The following is a 24,976-nucleotide window of genomic DNA, read 5'->3' on the forward strand; positions in this document are numbered from 1 at the left end:
CAAGCAAGAAAATATATTAATACCTTGTAAGAAGTATATATTACTTTCTAACATATACTATAACTATTATTTTTAGATGCATACATATGTTATAATTATATTGTATATTATTTAATTCCTTAAAAGTTGACAACCTAGTTAAGTTACAATGTAACTTACCTTCATTCTTTCGTTTCTTGGTATCTTTCGTTTCACCTCTATTTAGTACATTAGTAAAGAAAAGAATGATCAGGCGGAAAATGAATAATTGTGTTGTCTTTCTTTTGCTAAAAACAAAATAAAATAAATACAAAAATTAAAAGTTTGTGCATGATTCGTTACATCTACATACTAAAGGATGTATAATAAAAAATGCAAGTTTTCCCGGTTTGAGTCATCCAGTGTTTATGAAGCATGTGTGTGAATTGTAAGAAGAAAAAAAATTAAAAAATTTGCCACCACTTTAATATTTAATATTATTAGTGTCATAATAATACACATTCATTTGGATATCAAATAAATGTTGAAAAATATTCTTTTGTCATACAATAAAAAAATCTTGTTGATTCATATAAGTAATTAAAATTGCATACTATATGAGAGAAAAAAAAAGCAAATAAGAGAGAAAGAGAGAAAACAATTTTGTTTAAAACTTTTAACTCCTATCATTTTAAACATAAATTTACATTTCACATAATATATAACATATTAAAACTCAGGTAATGATATTTCGTTTAATATGTAATTGAATATTTTACATTATTTGAATTACATTATTTTAAAAAAAAGGAAAAATAAAGAGGAAAAATAAAAATAAAATTGTATAATTGAGTGTGAATTGTGGAAGAAAAATATGATGATGGAATATAAATACCAAAAAATGACATTTAAAACAATAATGATAAAGTTGAGTTGTTAATGTTTGTATTGTTATATTATATATATATATATATATATATATATATATATTGATGTTATATTTTTTATATAAATAAAAGAAAATAAAATTGAGAAAAAAAGAAATTAAAGCAAATTTAAAAATAATATATAAAACGAAATATAGCAAATGAAATAAACCAAATAAAACCAACAAATAAAAGATAACGTATGAAAAATAATAGGAGAGAGAAAAAAATTGGTTTGATACTTTTAATTTTTATAACTTTTTTATTTTAACTCTATTTTTAACATAATTTATATCAAATTAAAACTTGTTTTATGATCTTTAATTTAATATGCATATTGAATATTTTATCATTACTCACAATATATAGATTTTAGAAAGAAAAGAAAAAGAAAATAAACTCACAATATATAGATTTTAGAAAGAAAAGAAAAAGAAAAGAAAAAAAAAAAGAAAAGAAACGGTAAAAATTGATGGAGAAAATAATTTTCTTTGAATGGGCTAAAAATATTAAATTGTATTTGGATTGGATTGAGTGTCCCAAAATATAGGCACTATTTTAGACTTTGTAGTTGAAACGAAGAAACCGATTTTTAAAAATTTGGCGGCAAAATATAGCCGTTAAACTGGTCTTTTATATATTATATAGATACCATAACGTAAAAAAGTTTACAAGATATACTTATGTCATTAAATTTTTTCAATAATACCCTAAAATACAAAATGACGAAACAATAGGATAAAATGATAGTTTCTCGAATAGAATATACTATTATCATCCATGAAAAAACTTTTTACACTCGACAATTTTTTCTCAGCTCTCAATACATTCAACAATATTTAAAAAAAAATAAAATTTGTGTCATTACCTCCTAAAAAGTTACTTCGTCTGTCCTATAACAAATATTCTAATTTATTTCGACACAATAATTTAGATGAGTATCATTAAAGAGTAAAAAATAAAAAACGACAAATTTCACTTTTATTTTGTGAAAATAATAAAATTAAAGTGAAGATCATTAAAAAATAAAAATATAAAAAATGATAAAATTCATTTTTTTATTTTAAAAAAATGATATTTTCCGTGACACAAATCAAAAAGGAAATAAGACACTTGGGATGAACGGAGCATTTTAACGAATGGAGTATGATGATTCTTTCAAGTCATTTTTTTAGGGAAATTTTTTCAAGTCATTATCCACGTGCATTTTCAATGCGCTGAATCAGCATTTAGCGGCTCCTGGTATAATACAACTGCCAAAAAAAAATGACAGTATGAATATAAACTTATGTTATCTTTTACATTTTGGTGCAATTATAAATAAAGAAAAGATTGAAATATAAATACTAATATTTATATATAAATAATCCACCAACCACATTTCTTTATTTCCCAGCAGTGTCTGTACTAGCTCAAGATCATCATTATTCATCATAACAATCCACCATCAACCATAATTACCAATTTTACCGTTGTTGCCTTTCCCATTTCCTTCAATGGCGTCGACCTACTCGTAATTTAATCTAATTCACTCCTCTCATTGTCTCATTACCCACTGAATCTGTGGCCATTTATTATGTCTGCCCACCCACTCCAATCTCGCGTGTTGTGGGTCATCTCCATTTAATCGTTTTTGTCCTCCTCCACCTTTGTTTGTTGCACTTCGCAGATGCAGATTATTGTCGCCACGCCAATATTGGGGTTTTGTGGGATGATTTTATTCTCAGAATTCCACGTCGTGTCCCACCGTGTGATTGTGCTCCCAGTGTCGGTGCTGCGTTGTTGATTTATTGGGATTTTCGTTTGCAAAGCCAATGGACTGCTTCTCCTCTCCCCCTCCTCATTCTCCGCCGCCGCTGCTCCTCGCCGCCGCGTCGCCGCTCTGCGGTCCGACGCCTAGGGATCATATACTCAACATGTCGCCGACACCTTCTCACCATCCCAATCCTGTGAGCGAGCATTTTCCGTGCCTCGTTTTGTTTAATTTGGATTTTTTTTTCTCTCCTTAAAATAAGTTTGTATCCACATTGTTACATGCATCTATAATTATGTGGATTTTGATTGCTTAGTGTGAGAATTCTAATTAATGGTAATGAGATTGAAGGCGAGGTCATGTGATTTGAGTGAATTAATTGTATCAATGCATTACTGCTTGAGTGGCATTATGGATGCCACTATGCTTCAGAGATTTAACAATCGTTTTCTGTGAATGAGAATTATCCGTGCTTCATTTTGTTTAATTTTTCTCTGCTCTGCTCTTTTTTCCCCCTCTCCTTTTACTATTTAGCATATACTCTATTTTAAAATAAGTTTGCTTCCACATTTTACATGTATATGTAATTATATGGATTTGATTGCTTGGTTGTGAGAATGCTAATTTATGGTAATGAGATTGAAGGCGATGTCGAGTGATTTGAATGAATTGTACCATTGCGTAACTGCTCGAGTGGCATTATGATGCCGCTATGGTTAAGAGATTTATTAATCGTTTGCTGTGAATTTCATAAGTTTCGGTTGTTTTGGTGAAAGGGGTCTTGTATGAGGTCTTGTTAATTCAGTTGTTTATGTAGAGGCCTACTCTTATATATGTATTGCTTCAAATTTCAATCCCAATGGGATACTTGGAGCATTTAGCATTTCAGTTTGTACAAATAAGAGCAATTTTTTTTCCATGTTTTGATGCATCTGTATATATTTTTTAAAACCTTTGATGCATTTATATTAGAGAATCGTATTTCTCATGCTAATTTTATCAAGTGATACTGCTGTTCTTACTGCATAAAAGCTACTAGTCGAACTCTGAAGCAGTGTGACTTGTCCATTCACCTTGATCCCTACTCACTTCTGTAATTGTAGTGGTTAAGGAAATAATTATTGTTTATACCACATTTTCTTGCTTCAAGACCACAATGTCAAAATTTTGATCGACTACTGTATGAAATAATAGCAAGTCAAGACACAGAATTAGCAGTGTTGCATCATAAGTTGCGTTTTGTGATTCTATTATGGAGGCATATTGCTACTGTGAAGTTAATCCTATTGATCAGGGAATTGTTGCTTCTTGTGTCACCTGTTTCGTTTCAGTAATTTTTTCTTACCTTTGATGAACTAATTTAATTATTTGACCCTGCTTGCTGCAGTCTTCATCAGATTTGGTGAAAGAAATCACTACACTGGAGGTTGAAATAGTACGTTTGGAACGGCATCTTCTTTCTCTCTATCGTACATCTTTCCAGCAAACTATCCCTAGTAATCCGGGAAACCATGGAACCCACGTACAACAAATGACTGGAATACAGCCATGGGTTACATCTGATCAATCATCCCAGAGAACAAAGTCAGAAATGTCCAAAGACTATTACGAACATCAAGGATGTTTGTCCCCTACAAGTGCTTTAACTGGCCCAAATGATATGATTCCATTTTCTACTCCAAAGTCATCATCTGCAAGGGTGATATACCTGTTACCTTACTTCATATTGAGTACAGTTGGCTTTCTATTTTCACATAGTAATTCATCTAATATTTGGAGTGAATATGGTTGGCACATTGCAGGTGAGGAAGAGTTCTTATTTTAGACGACGTAGCCTGGCAGACCATCTCGGGAATTTTTTCATTGACGATGCCTGCATTTTCCCTGATAAGCTATCTGAAGATATTTTAAGATGTATATCTTCCATTTACTGCAAACTAGGGCGACTCCGCACGAAGCCATAAAGGCTACTCAGTTTCATCCAATTCATCGTTATGCTCGTCAAGCACTTTTTCTCCCAGAAACTTATCTGGCAGTTGGAGTCCTCAATGCAATGATGAAGTTTCTGAGAACTACGATATAGAAGATCTGAAACAAGATAACGGACCTTATGCTGCAATGGTAGAAGTGCTGAAGATATGCTTAGACGATGAGAGTTACAGTTATGCTGCTATAATGCTTCAGAAATTTAGGTTTGTAATTACAAATGTGCCATATTTCAACTCCATTTATGAAAAACGAATAGGATTGGACCATATAAACTACCTTAAATCATAAAAAGAGCTAGTGATAGGAGAGATATATATAGTTATGTTCCTGTTCCATTGAAGCTTTTTGATAATCTAACTTACTAGCCTTCTTTATCTAATAAAGTCATATGGAAATTAGGGTAAATTTTATAATCATTATACTTCTTTTTCTCAATTTATTGAGTCTCCTAGATATAACTAAGTATATCATGCTTTTGCAGTGTGATCATATTTGCTTTTCCTTTATGCAGGTCTCTAGTCAAAAGTCTTGAGAATATTGACCTGAAGAAGATGAGACGTGAACAGAAGCTTGCCTTTTGGATTAATATTCACAATGCATTGACGATGCATGTATGTCTTTCACATTTCTCTAACTTTGTATTCTGATAAAGACCATACAACTTAAAATATGTGTGAACTTATGCTTGTATCTATGTTTGAGTGGCCAGCACCTGATCCATTGCTAATTTTCACATATAATCAGATAATATTACTCCACCGCTCATATTTATTTCGTACAAACCAAAACTAAAATGTAAAAATAAAATGCATCAGAATGCATGCTAAAATCTGTCTGAGATGCATAATCTGCAAATCGGTTATTCACTGACTAAATGCATCAAATTGCAAACTGGAATAATGGACGACCTCGTTTATTTTCAACTTTGTTTGCAGGCCCATTTAGCATATGAAACTCAAAACTATACAAAAAGCACTTTCATCACAAAGGTAATGGCTGATAAGAGAATTTTATTTGCTCTGTCTTTAATAGATAGGTATATCATCGCATATCTGACATTTCCATGTGCAAAACTTTGTTCCAGGCTGCATATAATGTGGGTGGGCATTGCATTAACGCTTATGACATACAAAGCTCCATTTTGGGGATAAAATCTCACTATTCTCCTCCGGTAAATGTCTGTTACTTATATCTTTCTTGAGCTGAGCTTATAATAATGCATAAACAAGTACATAGACGTGAATGCTGTTCACTGTGTTCTATACTCTTAAAAGAAATATTGTTGTTGTGGTTTGCTGGATCATGCCTTGATTAAAACTTGGGTTTACGCTGTAACCCGACTTTGGTTACACCCTCACTAGTTAGACATCAAAAGAAATGATAGTGAATGCCAAACAGATTTTCATGCTCTGTTTAGAGATACTCTTTTCCTGATTACTAACTATCTGACTCGAAACTGGATTCTTCCCTCCATAGTTTTATTGATTTAGCAACTTATTTACTTAACATGACATGCACAAATGCAGTGGCTTCAGACACTTCTCTCTCCAGGGAGGAAATTCAAAACTGGGTTCTCAAGACATGCATATGCTATTGACTACCCTGAACCGCTTGTTCATTTTGCACTTAGCTCAGGAGCACGCTCCGACCCTGCGGTAATCCATTTGCTAGATGGTTCTCTGGCTTGCTTAATCTTCTTCTTGTTTTTAAAACGTCTAAAAATAGTGTATTCTTCGTTCCTGCTAATTCTCAAGACTTTTGAATGATTTGAATTGCAGATTCGAATTTACAATGCAAAGAGTATATTTGAGGATCTGAATGTTGCCAAAGAAGAGTTCATACAAGCTACAGTTTATGTTCACAAGCAGAAAAGGCTATACCTGCCAAAAATCTTGCACTATTATGCCAAGGATATGTCACTTGGCATGGCTGCACTTCTGAAAGTTGTTAGTGACTGCTTACCTGCATATCAACGGAAAGTGATCAACGGATTTCCGAAGGGTCGACCTGAAAAGTGCCTATGCTGGCTAGAGGAAAGTTCGTCTTTTCGGTATTTGATCCATAAAGAAATAGCCGAAACGGCATGGGGATGATTATCATCTGGCCTTTTGAGGTTATTATGATGCTTAATTTTGCATTGTTGAAGTTTTTCTGTACAGAGAGATTGTCAAAGAGTGACTCAGATTTTCTTGGCTTATTGATAAAAGAAATAAATCTGTTTTGCTTATGAGGTTTTGTATTTTCTTTGTCAGTTTTATGAGGTGCAAACATATTACTTGTATAAACTAGCCTTTTTTCTTTCAGTTATAGCTTTATTTATTGTATGACCTCAACTTTGAATGCATTGGTTGGATCATTGCTAGCTCTTGAGAAAATCAATTTGCCTTTACATATTTGCACCCCAAGTTTGTTTCAATTTTGAGATGTAGCATATACTTTTGACATTTTAGTATCCAACAAGCGCGTGTTCTCTTTAGTTATAAATTTATCATGAGAAAATGAGGGATAAACAAAATTTAACCCTATAAATCATTTCTTTCTTTTCCCACATTTCCTACTTGACTCTTACTCATTCCTCATTTACACTTACAAATGAGGGATAATATTATCCTCTCCAAAAATAGTGTGATAATATTATCCCTCCTTTGTAGTGTAAATGAGGAATGAGTAATGGATCAAATAGGAAATGTGGAAAAAGAAATCAAAGATTTAAAGGGTTAAATTTTGTTTATCCTTCATTTTCCCATGATAAATTTACAAGCAAAGAGAACGCACCCTAAATGTATTTTGTTTTTAAATCTAGCCCAAGGTGACTATTTTGATGTCATAGTTGCGTTGGTAGGCCTGAAATTCACGTGGGGATATGAATTAGGTATTACATAATGCCGTGGGAAAAAAAAAAAAAATTCTCCATCCACAAAAAAAAAATTCTACTTATTATTCATTTTTATTTATCCATAAAAAAAAGTATCATTCTATTTTTTAAATTATCACTTCTTACATTTTTTTTTTCTATATTTACCTATTAATTGTACAATTATTCCAATTTTTACCTAGTGTACCTTGTATCTAAAAAAATAAATTAATAATATACTTTTATTTCATTTTTATGTACTACCCCTATCCCTATAAATTGTATTTTCATTCCACTTATAATCAAACATTGTCATTTGTAACATTTTTTTTTCCTAGTATTTTATCATAAATTTCATGAACTTGTTTCTTAAGTAAAGATAAATCTAATCGGTATTTAATACTATAAAATTGGATTTCGAACTAAAGTTCTTGGATCATTACTAATGTGTCACTCAGTATGACACATGTTTTTTCTGAATAAATTATAAAATTAATCGATTGAACTTTTTTGAAGTTGGACCCAGATAAAATTTATTGGGCCAAAACTAGATTTCCAATAGAGATGAAGGACTAACTTGTAATTCTTTTTCGATCAACAAATTGCGAATAGAAATTTATAAAATCATAAAGACAGACAAAATATGTAAAAAGAAGACGGTTGGGAACAGCTGAGGCATTTGGATCAGACCTCCGACTGAAACTCCGACGACCTGCCGCCGCCGCCATGGTATGCTGTTCTATCTCAACCTATATTCGATTCTCCACTTTCTCTAAGCGTGATCTCACATTTGTTCATTCTCATACGTGTATTTGCCGACGAAATAATTGGTAATTTTCGTCTGTGTTCACCTTCACGATCTGATTAATTGATCAGATCTCCTCTAAATTTCTCTAACTATTACAATTTGATCGCAATTTTAAGTTCCGATGCGTACCTGTTTACTCTTTTGGCCAGTTTGTTTGCTTCATTCCTGCATCTGCTCTATTGGTTGATGCCGCTGGGGTTTTGAACACTTGGATATCTTTAAATTGACATGAATCGGGGGACAAATCATTTCCAGTTTTCGTAAGCTAGTTAATGAAAGAAATGGACGAATGAATTTTCTGCGCTTACAATCGTATTAGCAAGCCATCAACATGATACCTTTCCAACCATAGAATTCATCAACTAGGATTTATGTCGGTAGAATAACGTGATCAACCAGTAGCCTTGCCAAGTGCAGTGTGACAAGGCACCTAAGTAGGTCATTTGAGCTTTGTGTTTTTTGCAGTTCCTAGATGGTATGCCAATTTCTATGTAACTAAATTATTGGCTTGATCATGGTTTGTCTACCTAGTCCATATGTTGACGAATCCCACTTTCTCTTACTGCCTTCTAGTTTATGAGCTTAGGAGTGCTGTCTATAAATGATTTATTGTTCTTGTACTATTTATGAGCAACTAAAGTCTCTCCACTGTTTCAGATCCACTTTGTTCTTCTTATTAGCAGACAAGGGAAAGTAAGGTTGACAAAATGGTACTCACCATATACTCAAAAGGAAAGGACAAAGGTATATGTCTTTACAATTGATTTATGCTCAGGAAAAAGTACATTCTAATCATTAACCCTTTTCTTGCTTAGAGTTAGTTCTGTCTTCCCTCGACTTATATTATGATGGTAAACTGAAAACATAGAATTGATACAGGAGTTTGTTTTCCAAACTCAATTTGGACCTTGTTTCCTAGTTCATTCAAACTATGTTTTGATTCGCAATCTTCTTACAATTAAACTAACGAGGAGTTTCCACCTGGTAAAGGTTATCCGGGAGCTTAGTGGTATGATTCTCACTCGAGCCCCTAAGTTGTGTAACTTTGTGGAATGGAGGGGATACAAAGTTGTTTACAAAAGGTAGTATACATTTCGTATTCGGACTAAACCCTCCCATATTGTTTGATATAATCCATAATCCATATACCTTTCTTACTTTTATAATGTGCACGATTAATTATTTTGCATCTTACTGCTTATTTCGCAGGTATGCTAGCCTTTATTTCTGCATGTGCATTGACCAGGATGATAATGAATTGGAGGTCCTTGAAATTATCCATCATTATGTTGAGATACTAGATCGCTACTTTGGAAGTGTAAGGCTCAAACTGAAGCAACTATTTACTTCGAGATTATAATTACCTTGTGATATGATGTTCAGCATGTTATTTGTTTTATTTTTAGGTCTGCGAGTTGGACTTAATCTTCAATTTCCATAAGGTATGTTTATAGTTGCCTCAATTATTTCTGAAGTGTTTGGAGAGTTTCCATCTGTCCAGAATCTGTTGAGTGTTGAGACTTCTATCTGTTTTACCTAATGCCTAGTGCTGCTTCGGAGTAAACTAAGTAATGGTACACATAGATTCATGTTGACAAACTTTATTGTTTACTAAATTGTTTTTATGTCAATTGTGTCAGATGCTCTTCTAGGTTTCTGCGGTTTACATGTTTTAGGGATTTATAAATATCTCATAAGTTGTTAATATGACAACATTTGCTAAATTGTGTTGGAATTCCATCTCAGCATTTACTATCTGATGGTCTTGCCTCCTTACTTTTGTCTCCCTTTCTTGTCCTATTCTCGTTTTGGTCTTGACAGTTGACAATAGTAGTTCTCGTATTTAAAAGTTCAATGGCTATTATGGCTTCTATGACGAGAAATATGAAAAAAGTAGTGCATTGCTTCATGTATGTTCTTCCAGATTAGGACCTAGCTTTTACCTTACCCAATGCTCAAAGTCAGCTCTTCTTTCTCAGTTGCTCAGGGAACAGGTTTTGGTCTGATTCCACAAATCGTCATATCCTGTATTTTTTGAGAAATTATAGATACTAATTAATATAGAGATTCAATCATATAATTGGATCGAATCGAATAAAGCCCAATTACCAAATAAGTCAGGCAAACAACTTACACATAAAGTACGAGTACAACTCTCATCACTTGGTGAGAAAATTACTCCCGTGATCATGGTGGGACTCAAGCCCCCTATATTCAATTGCTCATTTATTTCTAATTGAATGACTCGTCTTTCTTCTTTTCCTTTTCTTAGCCTTATGTACTCTCTTTATGAACTAGCTAAGTCTGCAGCCTCATAGATGTCATGTATCTGACTAACTGCTCCTTTTTATTTGATGCTGTAATAGTTTTGCTTACTTAGTAGTTTTTTTCTCTTTTTATAGCGCAATATATAGCGTATATATACATAAGTGCTTGCACTTAATGTAGCCACTCTGTGCTCTTTGTATCTCATTGTAATTCTCTAGGTTTAATGCAATGACAGGCTTATTATATATTAGATGAAATCCTGATTGCTGGTGAACTTCAAGAGTCGAGTAAGAAGACAGTTGCACGCCTAATAGCTGCACAAGTATGTTAACTTCAGATCTTATGAAAGATTTCCATTCAAAACTCTGTAGCCTACTAAGTAACAATCAATTGTTTTTACAGGATTCTCTGGTGGAGGCAGCCAAGGAGCAAGCTAGTTCCATAAGCAATATGATTGCTCAAGCAACAAAATGAGGATGTAGTGGTATATAAATGGTTAGTATTATACACCAAGTTGATGTGTTTAGATGTATTTCGATCTTGTCAAGATCTGGGGTGACCTGAAGTTGCTCATTCTGTTCGATTTTCGTAGTGGCTATCGAGACAAGTTCAGTATCCATAACTCTTCATAGCTGCACTGCTTTATCCATTCCCACACCTCTAAATATTTAACACACACTCGCATCGTGTTCTTTTTTATGGCAGGACCTAGACTTGTTTGAAGATATCAGGTTTTAGAAATTGATGGTGCAATGTATTTCAACTATTTGGAGCTTGAACTTCTGTGTAACGTTAGCTGCGTATCGAAAACATTAGATTTTGATTGTCTTTGGTGACCGATTTGTATCAACGTGTTGGGCCATTTTATGGTTAGCCATTTATATTGCAATGATATTTTTTGAGTGTTTTTTCTTATTTTTGCTGTAGTTGTTTTCATCTTGTGTGTGTGTTAGTTGCCATCTCATTATGTTTTCATGTACCATTTACAATTTCTGAAAAAAAAAAAAAAAAAACATTGATAACATACCATCAGGATGATATTAAGACCGAGGTACTCGGTTAAATATTGTTTTTATTACTAGTACTTTTAGAAAAATGTCAAATGAATCTTGTAGAGTTGTATACATTCCGACCAGAATATCCGTGATATGTTTCGTTTTGGTCATACGGATTAAATGAATTGTCAATCAAAATAGACATGACTTGCGTGAAATTTAAATAACTTTCAAAATTAATTCAAAGTCGAATATTAATCAATAGCTCGGTTACACTAAAGAACTAACGCCACAAGTCACACGGTTCAAAACCATCACTATTACATGGCATTTGAAATTTTGCTCCTCCGTAGATAATTTAATTACTTTGAGAGCGACGAAATACTGTAGTACTAATATTTATGGAACAGAATTTACTAATTTATTCTAGAAAATATCGAGATATTCCGTGAAATTGGAAGCTACGTGTTGTGGGCCAAACTGAGAGGTGCGATTTTAATTCAAGGGGCTTCATTTCTGTGAAGCTTTTTTTCTTTCTAAATCGACTTCTTTTCTAATAATAATCTGACATTAGCAAATGCAAGCGGCAGCTGTAGTTTCACCGCTGCCGCGGCCGTCCTCCTCAGTGATACCGGCAACGAGAGCGAAATTCCTCAACTACAACTCCTCAACGACGGAAGCAAGCAAGAAGCGGCAGCTGCAGTTTACTTGTGTGAATTACCGGCGTATTGAAATGGCGACAGCATCACCGTCACCAGCATCTGTTGGAACGGCGCCGAAATGGGCTCAGAAGACCATCACCATTCCCGCCCAGAGGCGAGGATGCCATCTCATCACCTCCAAGGTCTCTTCCTTCTTCCTTTTCTTTCTGTATTTGATTAATCGTGAAACACTCCTACTCATTGGTTGCTGAATCGAATTTCATATCATTTGGGGCAGAAATTGTGTCTCTACGTTTACTAGGAACCATTTCAATGTTATCAGAAATTTGTGAATTTCTTGTTGCTTCACTATAATTTTCTCCTTTAATCTCCCTCTCTCCTGTTTCTTTTATGTGGACGGGGATCATGTCATTTTCTTGACTATGATTGTTGGAGAACTTGATCTCCAAAACTGAGTAAAAAACTTGTGTGCATCCGGTACACGGTGGGTGCATTCACCTCAATAGGGTTTGTTAATCATAATTCGGACTTAATTAGGGCAGATGCATCATGCATCCGGTTGCACTGGAGTGCCTCTAAACTGACAACAATATCTTCTGTCATGTACCAAGAAGTCATCTCCAAGGCCTCTTATCACGACAAACCTAAGACAGTGTAATCGAATAAACTTTCGTTTTCTTATGCTTTGCATGTAGTCTTCGACATCTCAAAGAAAATTTTGGTATCACTAAGTGCCTTGGTTAGCCCCTTTCCTATTTAATCAAGTGAGACATAAGAAAATACTTATGGATATGTTATGGTGCAAAATGGGCTTGTTTTGTTGCTAAGTGACATTAGTCCACAATGAAGATGACTTCTCTCCTTTGGAAAGTATTGCCTTGTGTTGCTGTTTGTGCTTCACTGCCTTTCATCTTGTCTCAGATTTTGAAGGAGATTGGGCAGGATTTATCAGGGTTTAAGTGTGGTCTTGCTCATTTTTTCCGTAAGTTCTGCCTGTTCGGACTCCTTTAGTGTAGTTTTACTACTATAGCATGTTTTTTTCTCAACAATCTGGTTTTCGTCCTAACCTTTTCACCATTTGGATCCGTCTGCTAATAACAGTGCAGCACACAAGTGCTTCTTTGACTATAAACGAGAACTACGACTCGGATGTTCGCGACGACACGGAGACATTTTTGAACAAAGTAGTTCCGGAAGTAGGTTTTCTTTCTCCATGGTTGTGCATGCTTGGCATATCTTGTTAGAGAATGACATTCACATGTTAAAGTTCTTTGTCTCAGGGAAGGTCCGCACCATGGAAGCATACTATGGAAGGTGGGGTCCATTTTCATCCTTCTTATTTTTATCAATTGAGATAAGTACATAAGAAGGCAATTATTAATAGGTCTCTTCTCCTTGGAACTGCATTTCCATGAGAGAACAATTGCCCAGATAATTTTGTAAGTGACGAGCAGAAATTGTTGTTTATTTGGAGATGCATCTTATAAAAATAAGTGTTCTCTATGGTTGCATGATAGTGCTATGCATACGTGATGATCTGAGTATCTAAGTGTTATATAGTGGTGATACTGTAGAAGGACCTCTTGCAGTCAATCCTCCTTACGCTGACCACAGACTACTAGTGGTGAGGGAAAAAGGTTGGAGCAGCTTTGAGATTGAGTTACAATTAGTTTGAAAGCCGAAAGAGTAGCTTTACTGAAATGTCTTAATCAACACAAGAACCTTAAATTAGAAATGAGGCTTCAGTTGCTTGCTGGCTATGGGGGTGGGTACTGTGTGATTTTCTATCGTCAACTTGAGTTGCTATATGTGTCTTTCTAAGACATTGTTTGTTGTCCTGGTTCCTTTGTAGCAGAACTGATGGAATCACAGATTTAGGAGATTTCTGGAATATGTAAAAATGCTTGACCACATGATCGTGGAATCATGTTAAAGACTGTTTTCCTGGGAGTTGTTCCAAACTTCGTAGAAAAATTATGTCAGTGAGCTTGTTTTTCATTTCATAATGATTTAAAACGAAGTATTAGACAACACGAAAATCATAGAGCTAGATGTAAAGTATAAGCATGAAGAAACTAAAATAGAAGTAGAATCTTGATTCTTGTGCTTGATAACATACTGATAGGTAGTTAAATTTTGTGCTATGTCGCAGGTCCGGATGACATGCCGGCGCACATCAAGTCATCTATGTTTGGCTGCTCCCTCACGTACGAGTTTCAACCATCTGAATTTATGCAGTTTATTTTTGTTGGCTGAATTGACTAACCACCATTCCTTGTATCATACTTATGCAGGATCCCTATATCAGATGGAAAACTGAACATGGGAACTTGGCAGGTATTTTCGTCATCACTTTAGTAACCTCCATGAAGGAAAAACTAACCTTATATTAGAAGCACTCTGCTTAGGCTATTTGCAAATGTAATGAAATTTCACTAATGAAAGGCAAGATCTGATGACCACGCAAAAGATGCACACTGCTAAACTAAACATCAATGGCTTCCCTGTGAATGCAATAATGTAATGACCTATGATTCTATGAATTTTACTCGTGCACGGTGGGGCCACAAAACTATTCTGGAGTATACGGCATACTATCAGGCATTGGAAAATAAGTATATTTCCTGAAAAGAGGGATTTAATTTTCAAAGTTGCACGTGTTATTTAAAGTTCCCAGAAGGTTCTCTCTCTGAGAACTTTATGCTGATTTTTTGGCTTCTCCCTTATGAAGCCAAATTATTGCCATTTGCAATTTATGCTTGAACTTTTTTTTTTAGGGTATCTGGCTGTGTGAGCACCGTGATGCTGCTACTCCTCGCAGAGTCGTGGTCACGCTTAATGGGATGTGAGAATTAAGATCGTGTTCACTGCTGCAACTACCTTTTTCATCTTCTTACTCACTCGCGAGTGCAGCTTGTCTTTTCTGAATAAGTGTGCAGAAACTTGTTTGAGCTGCATTGTAATGTAATACACATACCCAAGTCATCAGTAAGCTCAATTTCATTGACTTTTAGGACTCCTAGCCCAGATGAATCTGCTTTCAAGTGTTTCCAAGTCAGCAACAAAAGAGTAATTTCGAGTGATAAGATGTGCTCTGGTAATGCATTGATCTATATATGTATATTATGCAATGCTTTTCCCCTCTTTTTTCTATTGGCTCATTAAGGAAAAATTTGACTCGGATGGGTTCGTTCGTTACATTTATGTAGCTTCATGTATGATAATTGAACCAAAAGCTTCGATCCTATCCGAAATAAAATTCAATTTTCACTTCGGCATTACATATGCAGAATGGACTATATATCAAATAAACACTGGTTCATAAAAAATGAAGATATAAACAATGTGAAGATTCAAACTCAAATTCAATTTTCACTTCGGCATTACACATACAGAATGAACTCTGGCTGAGTTGTTACAAAATAAAAAAATAAAAAAAATGCAAAACCCAAGTACAAACTTATAAGCAGAATTTGCAAATAGGCTTATGCGGTACGGAAACATGACTAAACAATCATGGTTTGGATAAAAAACTTAAGACAAGCACAAAGTTTGGTACATGATCTATACACGCTGTAATGATAATGAATAATAATGATATACACTAGTTGATCACTCGGCTAGCAAACACATGCCACAATAATACAACATTAAATGCTCTCCCAATCCTCGATGCCCATGCTTATGGTCTGTGAGCACCAGGTGGTGCAGCTGGCATCGGTAAATTAAACGTGGCTCCGGCAATCTGAGGAGTTTCCACATACGGGCTCTGAATAGTTCAATAAAATAGTCGTTAGGCAAAACACTAAATGACACGGAGGCGCAAATTATCTAGGTTAATTGGGGTATAATAAAACCGTGAGAATATTATTTCATTGTTTAGTTTCTTCTGGAGAAAGGGGAAGGGTTTGAGACGAAGCTATACCGAGGTTATAGAGACATTATCATCGTTTAGAGATCTAGAGGATGTGCCTGTAGGAGCATTGGTATAACTTGGTTCGCTTCCATTCAGTTTGTGGCTTGGAGGATCGGTTGGCACACTGTTACTACCATTAGCTGATTTCACCCCCTGAAAACAATTCAAGCAGAAAGTATTTTACATATGCAACGGAAACTTATAGTTACAAGTTAATGAGCATTAGGGCGCCCTCTAAATTACCTGGAATATCTTGCCAAGAGTTTTCAAACCCTTTGCACGCATACGGACATCCTCTTTCTTGGCATTGTTGTCTTGTAGAACCTGAGAGCATAAATGCGTTGATAATGGAAGAAAATTGTTGTGAAATAATAAAGTCAGCATTCAAAAGCAACAGCTGCTGGCTAACCATCTGACAAACACGAGAAAGGGTTGCTTCTATATCCGCCACATTGAGCTTCCAAAGCGAGTCGATCATTAATTTCTTGTGTGATTGCATGTATTCCTCAAGTTCTTCCTCTGTGTAATTTCCTTCAGCACTGAGCTGTTTTTTCATGTCTTCTTGTAGTTGAATCAAAGCAATCGCACCTAAGGCAATAATAGATTTAATATCATGCCATGAGTTTGGCAGAAAACAGCATGCGAACAATTTTAAGCTTGCATATTAAGAAATCTAGGTAATCATGCCGCTCCCATGATATAAGCTAAAATTAACAAAAGTTACCCGCATCTTTAATTTAACAGGATGTACCTCACAAAGACGACTATATTGCTACCTGTTCTTATCTGGTCAATAATTTATAATAGTCCCCACGTTCTGCTGAACAATCACCATTTGATACAGAGAGCATTGAAAATGCATATTAGATACAGAAAAAATAACTAACTAACTAAATCCAAAAAATATAGTCATTGGGAAAACAAATTAGTCATTCCCATTGATGCCTCAAATCCATTGCAACAGGATTTGGCTTAGATGAAAAGTGATTCGTGATTATTGCTCATCCGAAAAAGAAGTTCAGAAAGTCCTACAACGTGCTAGAAATTCTTAAACCATTTCCGGGCTATTCAAGAACCTTAGCAAAATCAATATCAAAAAACAAAGCAAACCAAATGCTTCCCCGCCCATGGCATCTTATATCTCAGAGCCTCTATGTGTCCATGTGGGAGTGTGACCGAGTATAAACTACACATGATAAAAGAGAAAGGCAGATGAGATTTGTTCTCTACATAAGTTCTTTCTTATGTGTCTAGAGTCGTGTTTACTTGGTTATCAGAAAACAACAAACAGACGGTGTCCAACAGTGTTTCGAATTCTAATTAGAATAATGCAGCTCAAGAAGCATGAATTTGATCTGGACAGACTAAGATGAGAAACGGGCAAGTGCTTAATCTGAGTATTAGACCAAGCAAAGCAACTTATGAAATAAGAAGAGTTTAAGCTAACCTGTTGCAGCTGTTACTTGGGATTTGATAAAGTGTCCTTTATTGCGGAACCACTCGGCAATAAATGGTACGCCAAGGTACATCACCTTCTTCCCAAGCTCTTTTGCTGCCTGTCTTGCATATATATAGCCAATAGTGCTCAGCATATCCACACCATAAGCTGTGTAGAATATTGAGTCATCAATATGCAAGTTTGTAGATGCTCGAGCAAAAATATAGCAGAAGAAAAGCTACAAGACAAGGAAAATTAAAGGAAATTGCAGCGGATTTCTCACCAGCGTTAGAAAGCCTCGCAACTTCAGCCTCAGCATGGCGGATGAACTCCTGTTTATTTCCTTGGACATACACGTTGAGTCTATCTTTGAGTATGCCAGCAAGCTTCTCTTCTCTTTCCTTTTGGACACTCTAAATTTAAAAGGAAAGATGAATTTGCTTAACAAAAAACCAACATAGAAGACTTTTGCACCAACAATGAACTCCTACATCTAGAACTAAATGTCTTATCTCCACAATGAAAGAAATGCTAGGAAGTCATAAATTACTATAGTAACAATCATTCAACATAACACTTTGTTCTTTGTGCCAAAGCTTGTAGAATTCCTAAAACTAGGTCAATTACAAAAAATCAAAGTGTAGAATTTGGATTTATTATGGCCCCGGTGGTGCCTTTTGTAAACAAACAAGCTCCAACCACTTATACAACATAAAATACCAATGAAGCTGTCTAAACAGAAAATGGACGATGAAGGAGAGAAAAAGTACAATTATAACTACAGGATGATATTCTTTTACACTCACTACCAGCTCAAAAGGATGAATAAAGAAGACAGAAGTAGTGAAGTCTTCCAAGGTTGTGAAAGAACAAAATAAGAGAAGACTTTATTGGTAACTACACCATAATATGCTTACCTGGAGGATGATTTAGGCAACAAATGAATTCAGGAGCGAGCCTCGTTCTAATAAACATAATTAGCAAAGTACATGTCGACATTTATTAGCTGTTGAGATTAACAAGGCACATCAAGCCACCAAAATACAACAAGGCTTAAGCAGTAGACTGGAACGATGCTTCCCACCTCAACAGAAAGTATTTTGAAAGGGAAAAAATGACTCACAGGTGGAAGCAACAGTGTTTTATGGAGGTGTTGGGAGTAGGTTTGATCAAATCAAAAGTCTACACATTTAGGCAGAGCTCCTCGATTTTGTAGTAAGTGCATGGATAGTATTTTTATCCATATAACAGATTGATATCGATATAATTTAGATCAAGAATCTGATGAAACTTATAAATAACAATCAGACTGAACATAAAAATCAGAAAAACATAGAATTAGCACATGTAACCCCACTTCCCCTATATAGACATTCGAGCAAAAATTTGTCTAAATACAATAATCTATAATATAAAAGATTTACCCGCATTTTTTCCTGCAACTTTTTAGTATCCAATTCTTCTCCTTCTGTGAAAACATCCATAGAAGCCATTGATGCCATGGCAAGTTGTCCAATGTATTCCTCAAAAAGCTCACTTCCAAAAAGCATGGCAAAGATTGCAGCAGGATCGATAATTGAATCTCTGAAAGGATTAACATAGATTATTATCATAAATGGATGTGCAAACAACTAAGACAAAGCATCATTATTATGCAAAAAGTTGTATGAAAGATTTCAAAATAAAACTTACGTAGAAATTCCTGATTTCCCATGAGCATCATAAGCTTGCCTCTGTGATGGGTCACTCAGAACTTGATAAGCTTCACCCAAAATCTGAGGAAAAATACAAAAGAAAGAGCAGCCCTCAGTGTACATAAACACCAAAACAACAAGATAAAAACATGGAAAATCAATAAGCTCACCTGAAACTTATGTGCTGCATTAGGATCATTTGGATTTTTGTCCGGATGAACTTGCCTAGCCTACAATATATTCACCCAACCCTGGTTAGAAGCATAAAGATCCCCAAAAATGAAATCCTACACTCCATTTCCAAAACTTCGACTACAACGCATAAAGCCAATCATAGCAATGGTTACAGACTGATACATTCAACTATATCCATTCAACAATCAGAAAGATAAACCCCCCACAAAAAAAAAAAAACAACAACAACAACAACAGCAATTCATACCATCACGCCAGCCGAATAAAAAAAAATATTCCCCCAAAATTAGTCCAAACAAACTAGGGCACGGCTGAAAACAAAAATCAAACACACCTTGACATAATAAGCTTTCTTAATCTCGGCCTCAGTGGCCGTGGGGCTCACACCCAACACATCATAGTATTCGGTCTCCTTCACCATCTCCGCTACTCCAAATTTTTCCGATCAAAACTTAAGCTGACCAAGCAATTCTCCGATGAAATTACTGCAAAGTACTATCGGTACAATGAAATGGCAGTAAATCCGGAAGCGGAGAAAATCTAAGCAACAGATTGAAGGATGCGGTGAAGAAATTATGCAGGAACAGATCAGCACCTATGAAATTGGAATGAAGCTCGGGTTCACCGCCACAGTCGTTGCCTCCACCTCAATACGCGTTGACTAAAATGACTGATGTAAGAAATTTGTACGCTTTTTTGCTTTGTACTACCTTTGTAAGAAACAACCAACAATTTTCTTTTACTTGATAATCTATCTATAATATTAAGAAAAAATCAACAATTTTCATTACGCGTATGTCTCTGAAGAGACGGAATAATCTCATATGTATCATAGATAAAAATAATATTTTTAAATTACTAGAGAAATAACAGCAGGAAATCTATAAGTCTATCATGCTAGCAATATTTTAGGTAAGAAATAGGCGAATAGCGCATAGGCCACGGGCCTATGCTATGCAGTGAGAAAATTGTGGTATATATATATTTTCTTCTTAGATAAATTTGTGATGGTTTTAGCTTGATATATATAAATAAAACTAAGTTCAATACACTAAATTCATAAAAGTTTAAATCTATAATTAATTTAGGATTGTTTACTTTATAGGATTGATAAGATAAATTCTTCAATCTCATCATTTTAATGTGATAAAAATTAAGTAAAACTAGCTTAAATGATAGAAATAATCGAGGACATTGAAATATTCCAAAATTTCAATCCATCAAAGTAAATAAGAGATTAATTTTTACTATTTTTATCTATCAAGGCTAATCCTTCAAAATAAACTCTCTTTATAACATTAAAAATGACACATAATTGTCAACGTTGAATAAGATTACGTCATTTCACCTCATCTAGGATTCAGATACAAATTTAAATGATTATTCATACACTATCAACAATTTGTTCAACATTATATATTATTAGTCTAGTAAGATATATGATCATCCTCTCTCTCTCTCTCTCTCTCTCTCTCTCTCTCTCTCTCTCTCTCTATATATATATATATATATATATATATATATATATATATAGGGTTAGCTTCAATTGAGAAACACCCCTTATAAATAGAAGTAAGAACAAATCTCAATCATCCGTTCATTAGTAATTAATGGTTGAGATTAATTGATTTATAAATCTAGTTTCTGTATTTATTTAGGTTATTATAATTATTCCATTCAGAAAGGTACATATAGGCAAAGGTTCTATTGAGAAGTACAAATATATTGAAGCTAACCCCATATATATATATATATATATATATATATATAGGCAAAGGTTCAATAAAGAAGGTCTAATTGTAAGAAAGAAGAGAGAAGTAATCTTGGCCATCCATACTAAAAAATCCATCGGTCCATATTGATAATCAAATAATCCGTTCACATTAGTTTAAGGGTAATATAGACTAATTACAAATCATATTATGGGTCCATCCACCATTTAAATCTGTTCACAACTGTTTTACTATATTTATGCTAAGCAAGATCTTTTTTATTTAAGGTAGATAACTAGATATTATACAAATACATCATTTACGTATAGATTCATAAAACTAATAATCTCATGCTGCTTTGAAACCTAATTCACTCAGATGAATTAAACACTTTATTTTAAAAGCCTCGTATTTCATTAAGAAAATCAAGGGATTATATTATGTGTTCGTTATATTTTGTAATACGTTCGTCAGAATTATATATTGTACATTATCTGATTTTATTGAACGTGTATCACAAAATAGCGAACTCTCGAACATAATATTTTGTTATACGATTCTTAGAATTATGTAAAGAATGTCATCTGATTTTTTTATTGAACACGATTGTATATTATTTCGAACATAATAGATAAGTTTTTGAACATAACATTTCCCTGCATTGAAATTTCAGAATTTGGATGAACTTATTATATATTTTAATGAACTTGCAGACAAATTGTTATGCATAAACAATATCTATTGAACTTATATTGAATTGATTTTGAAAAAATTATATCCATCTTTATATTCATCGTAAATCCATTGAACTTATATTGAATCGATTTTGAACAAATAGTTATATCGGGCGTTGCTTTCGACAAATAGAAATTCATAATATTTGTTGAAACCATGACCACTTTCAAGTATTATATGCATTCATTTTTTGTTGAACGTAGAGGAGACTGTTGATGAATTTTTTCCAAATGTTGTATTAAATTAAATAATTAATTTTGTTACACCAGTATTTTATGTGATGAATGTACTGAGGTAGTATGAAAAATTTCAAATGAGACTTCATGATTGTGTTTGTGTTTACTGACTTACAAAAATAAAATTATTGACTTAATTTTCATTAATTATTTCTGAATAACCAATATCTGTTGTATTTGTCTCTGTAAGACTTTTATTGGATGAAATTAGAATACATGATGGTTTTTGTATAGTAATTCGTTGTGATAAATTTTATCCACAGTTGTGTTGATGAAGAACAAATTGGTTGTTGACGCATTCCACTGTTGTGTTGACGAAAAATAAATGATGGTTTTTGTATAGTAAATCATTGTGATAAATTTTATCCACGGTTGTGTTGAACTTTAAGTGCTATACGTTGAACATATGTGTCATATTTAATGAACCCTTTTTTTCCAGATGGCATCAACATGACCATACCCGACAGTGAACTATGTTTTCCTTCATGTGATGACTCATTAAGACTGTATATGGGCCAAATGTTTGATACGCTACCAGAAGGTGTTAAATTTTACAAGAAATACGCCGCTACATGCGGCTTCCAGGCTCGTATGAGCACGATTACTTGTTTTTGATGAACCTGCACTTGTTTTTCATGAACCTGCACGCTTTTTCTTCTGAACTTCTTCTACTGCAGCTGTGAACATTGGCAATGAACGTCATATTATACCACTTAAATATGCCTAAATCAAACACCGACACCACACAAAGAAAGAATTTGGGATTTTCCATAGCATTGTATCTAGAAGTCTTGTTGAATGCATAAATTAATATGCGTGGACACCAAATTTTGATAACTCGAACTTTCGAGAAAACTCTTACAGGCTCCACATGAACTAAACATACCACACTAAATATAAAATGTTAAACAACCATTTTTCCCAAAATTCGACACATCACATAATCAATAACAGTTGCACAACCAATTAAATCAATACAGTAATGCAAGTTCAACAAACTTGGGTACATGTTCATATTAAAGTCAATAACAGTTTAACACAATAGAAATCTAAGATTTAATAGTACTACATTATTCAGGGAAGCAGGAACTGTTTTGCAAAGTAACAGAAGAGTACAATGACAAAAAATGAACAAGCCAATTGAGTTTAATAGCTAAATTTTAATGAAACGTCGTTTCATACTTTCAGTACCATAAAACTAATAAAGTTATGAAAAACCAATTCCTAAACTCTTGAATAATCAAATCATACATTATGCATGAAGTAGACCTATGCAGCTTAGGGGCTGGATCGACGAGATGGGCAGAAGGCGCGCGAGCTACTTTGCAACTTTAGCTCCTTGTTTATCTATGTGTGACTATTCTTGTTAATGTCAAAACAGAAAATCCATCAGAACCAAGCAACTGAAAGCTAAAAGTATCAATGGGAAACTAGGGGTGTTATCATGTATTTTGAAATGGAGATGAGTAATTCAAAATATGGCATTCTATCTTCTCTAGCAAAAACATGATTACAAATTGTATCTGAGCACTTACAGCAAGAGCAAAATGAGACATTCTAGAATTAAATAAAAATACGAAGGAGAAAGAATGGCTCATGATCTAAATTCTTCTACCTTCCATGACGAACGATACAAATCGTTCCATTAAAGGAATGAACAACACACGTTCTTAAAAGTATATCTGGACGTTCGAAACAACATGATATACAATTCAACAATGATAACATCTCCAACCATATTACCATCGATGCAAAGCAAATTCACAGAATCATAAGACTAAATCAATGAGCGGCATAGGGAATTCCAGATTAATAATTTCAGAGATTCCAATTAAGTATTAATGATTTTTTGTTTGCCCATAATACAACTTTAGATTCAACGACAATAAAAAAAATATAACCACGAAATTAATCTCGAGCGCACCTGAACGATCGAATGCAAAACAAAAACTCTGAACATGCCGACCCAATTTCTAATTCAACGAAGGTATAGAAATATTCACAATAAACAAATCAGAAAATTCAAATAACCAAGAACATACAATGAATAGATAAAAATGAAACAAATTAAAAATGGGTGATTCAAATCTTTGCATCTAACGAAATCTCATATCCGATAAAGTGATACATATTTTCCATCGAACGAACTAACAGAACGTGACTAAAATATATACGAACTGAAAATTATAGAACAAAACAATATGATTGAATACTTCAAATATGCACCTTTTATGTTTCTGGCGATCCATCTTCATACCCGTCGAACAAGATCGGAAGCTGATACAAATGGGGAAAAGTAATAGCAAATGAACGGGATTGTGTCAAAAATTCGTAGAAATCGATTTCGACCATCATCTTCCAGGTAAGTGAGATAAATCCGGGATTTGTTTAAGATTCCAAAATTACGAACAAATGAATTTTACATTCCTAGCCCTAACGTTTGTAAACTAAAGAATTTCAGAATAAGCGAATTAATTGCGATGAAGTTTCCTCTAATCAGGATCGTTGGATGATATGAGATGAGGGGTCTGGATTGCTTCTTATTCCTCTAATCAGGATCGTTGGATATATATATTGCCGATTTTAGAGATGAGCCACACACATATATTCTTATTTATTGATTTAATTGATTCATTTAATTAACTAGTTAATTATAGATTAATAAATGTTTATTGAGTTTCATTAACCCTAATAACTAATTACTCTATAAGTCTTATTAGTAATGTTTCATTTATTATATTAGAACGTCCTACTAGCAATGTTTCATATTTTTCTAATAAAAAAATAATTATTTAAAATTTAAAATATTATTAATGATGGATCCTACAGCTTTATCA

At 34.0% G+C, this 24,976-nt stretch overlaps 4 protein-coding genes across 6 annotated transcripts; 3 read left to right on the forward strand and 1 right to left on the reverse strand.

Moving 5' to 3' along the window:
- The first annotated feature begins 2,291 nt into the window (after nucleotides 1–2,291).
- LOC130995387 (uncharacterized) lies at nucleotides 2,292–6,853 on the forward strand. The gene is given in 9 exon segments (XM_057920660.1): nucleotides 2,292–2,833; nucleotides 4,025–4,336; nucleotides 4,440–4,599; nucleotides 4,601–4,829; nucleotides 5,138–5,237; nucleotides 5,562–5,615; nucleotides 5,711–5,797; nucleotides 6,153–6,281; nucleotides 6,405–6,853. Coding segments are annotated over 9 exon segments (1,521 nt in total). The 5' UTR covers nucleotides 2,292–2,698; the 3' UTR covers nucleotides 6,720–6,853.
- A 1,104-nt stretch (nucleotides 6,854–7,957) lies between these two features.
- LOC130995429 (AP-1 complex subunit sigma-1) lies at nucleotides 7,958–11,471 on the forward strand. The gene is made up of 8 exons (XM_057920708.1): nucleotides 7,958–8,209; nucleotides 8,946–9,032; nucleotides 9,279–9,370; nucleotides 9,498–9,606; nucleotides 9,695–9,730; nucleotides 10,792–10,878; nucleotides 10,959–11,051; nucleotides 11,262–11,471. Exons 1-7 carry the CDS (start codon nucleotides 8,207–8,209, stop codon nucleotides 11,028–11,030), a joined length of 486 nt encoding a protein of 161 aa, XP_057776691.1. The 5' UTR covers nucleotides 7,958–8,206; the 3' UTR covers nucleotides 11,031–11,051; nucleotides 11,262–11,471.
- Nucleotides 11,472–11,982: 511 nt separating this feature from the next.
- LOC130995421 (uncharacterized) lies at nucleotides 11,983–15,358 on the forward strand. Its single transcript, XM_057920696.1, has 7 exons — nucleotides 11,983–12,395; nucleotides 13,135–13,195; nucleotides 13,315–13,409; nucleotides 13,494–13,527; nucleotides 14,366–14,420; nucleotides 14,508–14,550; nucleotides 14,991–15,358. The coding sequence occupies exons 1-7, from the start codon at nucleotides 12,129–12,131 to the stop codon at nucleotides 15,060–15,062; spliced, it is 627 nt and encodes a 208-aa protein (XP_057776679.1). The 5' UTR covers nucleotides 11,983–12,128; the 3' UTR covers nucleotides 15,063–15,358.
- A 201-nt stretch (nucleotides 15,359–15,559) lies between these two features.
- On the reverse strand, nucleotides 15,560–20,402 carry LOC130995397 (chaperone protein dnaJ 10). Of its 3 annotated transcripts, none has more exons than XM_057920671.1 (11): nucleotides 20,052–20,402; nucleotides 19,791–19,941; nucleotides 19,432–19,491; nucleotides 19,260–19,342; nucleotides 18,992–19,151; nucleotides 17,851–17,980; nucleotides 17,577–17,735; nucleotides 16,539–16,717; nucleotides 16,373–16,453; nucleotides 16,139–16,282; nucleotides 15,560–15,982 (listed from the first exon to the last, which is right to left on the reverse strand). In XM_057920671.1, exons 2-11 carry the CDS (start codon nucleotides 19,875–19,877, stop codon nucleotides 15,896–15,898), a joined length of 1,170 nt encoding a protein of 389 aa, XP_057776654.1. In that variant the 5' UTR covers nucleotides 19,878–19,941; nucleotides 20,052–20,402; the 3' UTR covers nucleotides 15,560–15,895. The 3 variants fall into 3 exon arrangements, with proteins under 3 accessions (XP_057776654.1, XP_057776668.1, XP_057776661.1); XM_057920685.1 differs by having other exon boundaries at nucleotides 19,791–19,951; nucleotides 20,052–20,320; XM_057920678.1 differs by having other exon boundaries at nucleotides 19,791–20,376.
- Between the last annotated feature and the right edge of the window lie 4,574 nt (nucleotides 20,403–24,976).

The sequence above is a fragment of the Salvia miltiorrhiza genome, chromosome 1 (assembly GCF_028751815.1).
Source record: "Salvia miltiorrhiza cultivar Shanhuang (shh) chromosome 1, IMPLAD_Smil_shh, whole genome shotgun sequence".
In the NCBI taxonomy this organism is placed as follows: Eukaryota; Viridiplantae; Streptophyta; class Magnoliopsida; order Lamiales; family Lamiaceae; genus Salvia; species Salvia miltiorrhiza.